Consider the following 5857-nt stretch of genomic DNA (forward strand, 5'->3'; position numbering starts at 1 on the left):
GATCACCAAAACGCCTACACCTACTACCCCTGTTTAGCTTCAAACCTGCACTAAGTAGAGTAAATAGTACTCCACTCAGACCGAGTGCAATCATTTGTTGATTATTCAAGAACATTGCAATGAATTTAAATTAGAAAGGCAAACAGTCCAATAAAACAAAGTATAAACAATATTTTAGGTTAGATCCCAACGACACATGACATTCGCAAAAATTAAGAATTAAGGAACTGGGTAACCGGTCCTTAAAAAGGTTGAATTTTACGAATTAAGAATTAACCACTACGACGTTAGGTAATCCAGCACTAATTCTGCTAAGTTTTGAACTCTGAATGAATTACTTTTTTGCTTTCATTGTGATTTTCTACTTTGGTGGCAGTTGGGCAACATGGCTGATCAGTATGCAATTTTCGGCTGCGCGTACCGTGCGTACGGGCATGTGCGCGTACCATAGTAGACTGTACCGTAAAGGATTGCCGCTAATAAAAACTGGATAGTTCTATTTAAAAAAATGCACTTCGATCTTGCCTCGCTTTTCTCAGACAGTCTGTATCATATAAGATATTTTTAAAATGTGCGCACTTTGTGGGTCAACAACTTTCATATGAAACAATTTTTCGAAAGTTCAACACCATCGGAAATAATGGACTCTATCGCACTAAAAAACCACCCTGTATAACCGGCATGTGAAACTTCTAAATAAACGACAATCTGAACAACTTAAAAGAACACCCGTATCAACGCTACATCTTCAAAGAGCGCTCTTAACCCTACATAACGTTTTGTAACATATCTGCTACAACTGAGCAATTAACCCATTTTCAGTTGAGCGGTAGAAGGTTTTCACTTAGAAGCGCAGGTTGTCAGTTCTTCTACGTCCCTATGCCCATCTACGTAAGGTTTATAATCGCTAGGCGCAAAACTAAACCGCCAAAATAGGTTGACTGATACGTTAGTTCACATATCGGTTCCAGCAGAAACCACGCTGTTGGGCCAATAGTAGTTTTCATCGATATTTTAAGGTTTATTTGTGAAAATATTATACCAAACTGTGAGTAGAGAATTGTTTTATCACTCTGGCATGACATCTTATGACCCTGAAAAGAAGATCTCAATTATGATAAATTGTTTAAAATTAGGCCTATTATTGAAACTTTGTTGGCAAAATATCAATCAGTTCCACTCGAAAATAAATTGTCAATAGATGAGCAGATGTGGTCCAGTAAAGGCAGGCATAGTTTAAAGCAATATATGCCTGCCAAACCACACAAGTGGGGCATTAAACTATTTATTCTAGCTGGAGTACCTGGTTTTGTTTGGTCACTCTGTATAATTCCATGGTTACCGGAGTTTTAAATAATTACGAAGCAACGCAAGTATTTGCGCAATGTTAATTAGGCAGATTACCTTGAAAAACATTGCTGCCGTATTTCTGATATAGTTTTTAGCAAATTTCTCAGTTTTTAATAACAATTAATTTCTTTTACTATTTTTTCTGTACTTCTATAACAGCGCCAGACAACACCTCCAGAGGAATGACGCCAATTTTGAATCACCCTGTACTTCGATAACTTCTACACAAGCCTTCCGTTGGTATCATGCTTAGCAAAAAAGGGATTATTCTCTTTAGGTATCATTAGGAGGCCCCGCATTCCGAACTGCAAGCCTCCAACAGAAAAGGAATTTAACAAAATGGCAAGAGGCACTTCCTGTGAAAATGTTGGCACATATGATGGTATCGATGTTTCCTGTTGCTTTCTTTCTACATATGCTGGAGCACTTTCAAGAACCACTATACAAAGATTTCACAGGAAAGAGAAAAAACGAATTGAGATAGATGCATTATATCTGAATATAATCGACACATAGGTCGCGTGGACCTTATGGATAGCCTTATTGGTAGATACAACATAAAAATTCGCTCCAAGAAGTGGTATATCCGATTATTTTATCACCTTCTTGACCAGATGTTGGTGAATGGTTTTACAGGCGAGTAGAAGAAAAGCGAGCGCAAGACACAAATATGAAACTTACCGATTGTAGAGCAGAAATAGCTTATTGTCTATGTAAAATAGGCACAGAACAACATATTAAAAGGGGCAGGCCTTCAGATACTGATAAGAGCATACAAATAAAAAAACAGCGTAAAAAAACAGATATTAGCTACATTTAGAAATTTAAGAAAATAAATTAATTCTAGTTGACCTGGATTTTTTTCATTATTTTTTTCTTCAGTAGGACACCATTATATCTTACAATACGTTTTTCTATTGTAATTGAGAAAATTGCGTAATGTAGGGTTAAGAAGCATTTTGTTAAAACAATTTAGGTCAAATCGACATTAGTGATCTTCAAACCAATCGGCCAATAAGAAAATTTGTTGTTTTCGTTTGCCGGTCTAGTTTCCGGATACCGTCTACAATAACTGAAAATTAACACCTACCAATTCTTGAATTTCCACATTATTTTTTGAAGGTTTGCCCTCAACAGTAGTACCGGTGATACGTTTTCTTTTTGTCTTTAGAACCTTCATAGGTTGCACGGCTGCTTTATACGGTTCATACGGAACAAACCTAGGCTCTTTCGGCTTAGAACCCATCAGGCTTGAGACCTTTTTATCTTGAGGAACAAATTTTGGAACTAGATTTATAACTTTCGAAGCTGGCTCCACCGGTTTCATAGACTTTAAAATATTGCTTGAGGGTGTGATATGTAATACTTCTACAACGTTGGAAGGTAACTTCTCCATTCCATCACCAAGAGTTCTTATGGGAAAGCTCTTAGCTGTAAAATAAAACTGTGTTACTTTTATTCGAATGGAAAGTAAAGGCAATTTGTTTGAAATATCTCACCTGAACTCATGTTTATAGCCACACACACACACACACTATTTGACTCTTGTGAATCAATAATTTGAAGATGATGGAAAGTGTACGTACATAAATAAAACCAAAGCAAAACTTGTTACTTGTTGACCCCAAAATCAAAACATTGAAAACAAATTTATTCATTAAAATGACAAGCGAGGTTGCCCAATTGTCGACAAAGTAGCAATGCTTTCAATAATCCAGAATTCCACATGTGCAATTTCCAATCGAGTAAGCGACCTTACAATATTTAGGATACAAAAACTAACCCAAACTGATCCAGCGATTTTCCGTAATAATACTTATTAAAACTCACTGATAATTGGACTTAAAAGGTTGCCAGGCAAAAATAGCAATGCATCCTTCCATTGCAAGATTACAATGTATGTAGAGATAGTAGTAAACACAGACCACAGCGGTACTCTGTAATCTGTGGTAGCAATTAGCATGCACATAGAAGTAAGGTGTAAATTAATAAGATGCTCATGCTAGCAAGCAGCTAGCATGGAGAGAATGCGATGCTATGGCATACGGATGCCGGAGCTGACAAATTCTTAGAGAGAACTACAAGTTTTAAAGGATAACTCCCGAAAACTCGTAGTACCAAAAAGGGGATTTTTTAGTTGGTAAGAATCCAACACTACCCAGGGTTCGGAACACTGGGTGTCTTCGCAAAGATTTTTATTCCTCCAGCCGCCGGGCAAACAAAAAAAAAAAAATATATTACAATGTAAAAGGCAACGTTGTTTTTAAGGAATCCTTCTCGCCCCGGCTTCTCATTGGTTGGCGGCACTTGGCCACTAAACGGCAAACAGCTGGTAATATCGAAGTTGTCACAGCTTAAATACCATATGTTCTATAAGCTGTGGTTATGTTGTTAGGCATGTGGCGAACTCTATCCGCCACTTCTCAACTAGCAGCTCCAACCGAAACGCCAGCTATATCTCACCGCATAAGATCTGTGGCGTTTCGATTCAAATAGAACTTCCAACCTATGTTCCGTAACCGGCGTCTAACGCAGGGCCTACCTAAGCCTTACTGACGAGTCCAATAGGTAGGCCCGGGACGAAATGCACAATAAAAGGGAGGCAAAATCAAAATGTAGGCAACCCTCTGTCCAGACGGGTGTATGTCTCTGTCTGTCTCATTGACTTATACGGAGATTTGCTGCAATATTCAGCAATTTTGGTTTTCTTTTAAACAATTACAGCATGATATTGCAGGTATTGCTGAAAATATAACAAAATTGAACTCCCTTAAAGATTTCAGATGTAAAAAATCATAATTACAATTCTGAAGTGGAATAATATAGGAGCAAGAAAGTGAAAGCAAAATTAGTACACGTAAAATAGGTATAAAATACTTTATTTATATAGTAAAAAATATACAGTTTAACAAAAAGCTTCTAAACTTACACTTTTTTATTTAAATTTTAAGAATTGTTAAATAATATGAGTTTTGTAATTTTTTGCCTTACTGTTGCAGCATTTCCATGCTGGTTTTCCATGCTAAGAAGTGAAGAGTGATGGTGATTCGACATTTTATAAAAATATCCAGAATTTTTCGGATCAGCTGAATCTCGTGGCACTCCTCACCCATAAATTCTTGAGATGCGGGGTGCTTAGGTTTGGACATAATGTTTAGGGCAAAGCAGGGACCCGGACCGGAGCCGATATGGTCCCAAAACAGGAACGGAACCGTTTTTTTTGGACCGGAACTGGAACGGAACCCATAATTGATTTTAACACACTATTGTGCTGATCCGAAACCGAATTATTTTATTTCGGTTTTTTTTGTGTTTCTTCGGTTCTGCTTGTAACGTTTGCAAAAAATTACTGTACATTTTACAAGCAAATGAAAATAATCATTTATCCTCCTGCAAATAAATATAAAATTAGGTTTCTGTGTTCTGGTGATCGGCGGTGTACTATTAATGTGCCGACAAAGGGTCGCACTTCTTTTAGTTAGTTCCTGGAATCGTTTTAATAGTCGGCGCCGCGACGCCGTCATAGGGAGGATAACTTGAGTACTTAATATCCTACCGATTAATTGCCTCTTCACAGCAAAATGCGCCTGCGCAGTTTAGAAATGAAAGAGTTGCCATCCTCAACATTTACAAAACACAAATAACTCTACACGGTTACAATCTATGCGCTTACTGATGCCTACAATTATAGGTCGAAAAATAACAAATGTTGCTCACGGGCAGTTTGACTTCATTGAAATAGAAGATAAATCTGTTTGCAAATTGTATAAGATGTCAATAAAGGTAGGTAATTAAGTTATGTAATGTTTCTTGATATAAGATATTTTTTGAAGATTTTATTTTTTGCAATTGGTTACGAGAAGTAGAACGTTTCGTCACTGTTATCAATTTTGAAAAGTGTCAAAAGTGTGGACTTTATCAGTCAAAATTGCAAAAAGCTTTTTTTCACTACTAACCTGAGAAGTCACTATTATTTACTTTAATCATAAATACTCACTTTATGTCAAAACAATAAACTTAATTAGTTAAAATTAGAAAAAAAACTGCGCTCGTCTCGTAAGATCACGTGATATCTAGAACTTCTATATTAACGCACAAAAATACGGACGTTTTATAATACATATTGTCTAATTAATAATATAATATTGTAACGGAAATGGCCTGGGGTACTCACGTTTGAAATGGGGGGATCGAAATTCATAGTATTTCAGTAAATGGGAGCCCCATTTGGGCCACATTTACGGTCAAATATGACACTGACAAGCGGGAAGTTTCACACCTGTTCTGGAGATTTCGAGAACCATCTGGGTTACCTGGAGGAAACTATGGCGCGCGTTGAAGCACCATGCGTTTCGTCCCGGGCCTACCTATTGGACTCGTCAGTAAGGCTTAAGGTAGGCCTTGCCTTAGACGCCGGTTACGGAACATAGGTTGGAAGTTCTATTTGAATCGAAACGCCACAGATGTTATGCGGTGAGATATAGCTGGCGTTTCGGTTGGAGCTGCT

General features: G+C 37.3%; 1 protein-coding gene and 1 long non-coding RNA gene across 3 annotated transcripts in view; both read right to left on the reverse strand.

Annotated features, from left to right (window-relative positions):
- Window positions 1–3529, reverse strand: part of LOC109537622 (golgin-45) — a 32496-nt gene extending 28967 nt beyond the window's left edge. Inside the window, exons 1-2 of one of the 2 annotated variants that reach the window (XM_019904429.2) lie at window positions 3181–3529; window positions 2441–2781 (exon numbers count right to left, since the gene is read on the reverse strand). In XM_019904429.2, coding sequence (XP_019759988.1) covers window positions 2441–2781; window positions 3181–3319 — 480 coding nt within the window. In that variant the 5' untranslated portion in view covers window positions 3320–3529. Of the gene's footprint in view, window positions 1–2440; window positions 2782–2849; window positions 3093–3180 lie in introns of those variants that run through there. The other variant, XM_019904430.2, reaches the window with a different exon arrangement.
- A 684-nt stretch (window positions 3530–4213) lies between these two features.
- On the reverse strand, window positions 4214–5563 carry LOC125505087. The gene is made up of 2 exons (XR_007281904.1): window positions 5525–5563; window positions 4214–4581 (listed from the first exon to the last, which is right to left on the reverse strand). It is a non-coding gene; the product is annotated as an uncharacterized LOC125505087 (long non-coding RNA).
- Between the last annotated feature and the right edge of the window lie 294 nt (window positions 5564–5857).

The sequence above is a fragment of the Dendroctonus ponderosae genome, unplaced genomic scaffold (assembly GCF_020466585.1).
Source record: "Dendroctonus ponderosae isolate FM_Combo_2020 unplaced genomic scaffold, Dpon_F_20191213v2 Dpon_F_20191213_7, whole genome shotgun sequence".
NCBI lineage: Eukaryota > Metazoa > Arthropoda > Insecta > Coleoptera > Curculionidae > Dendroctonus > Dendroctonus ponderosae.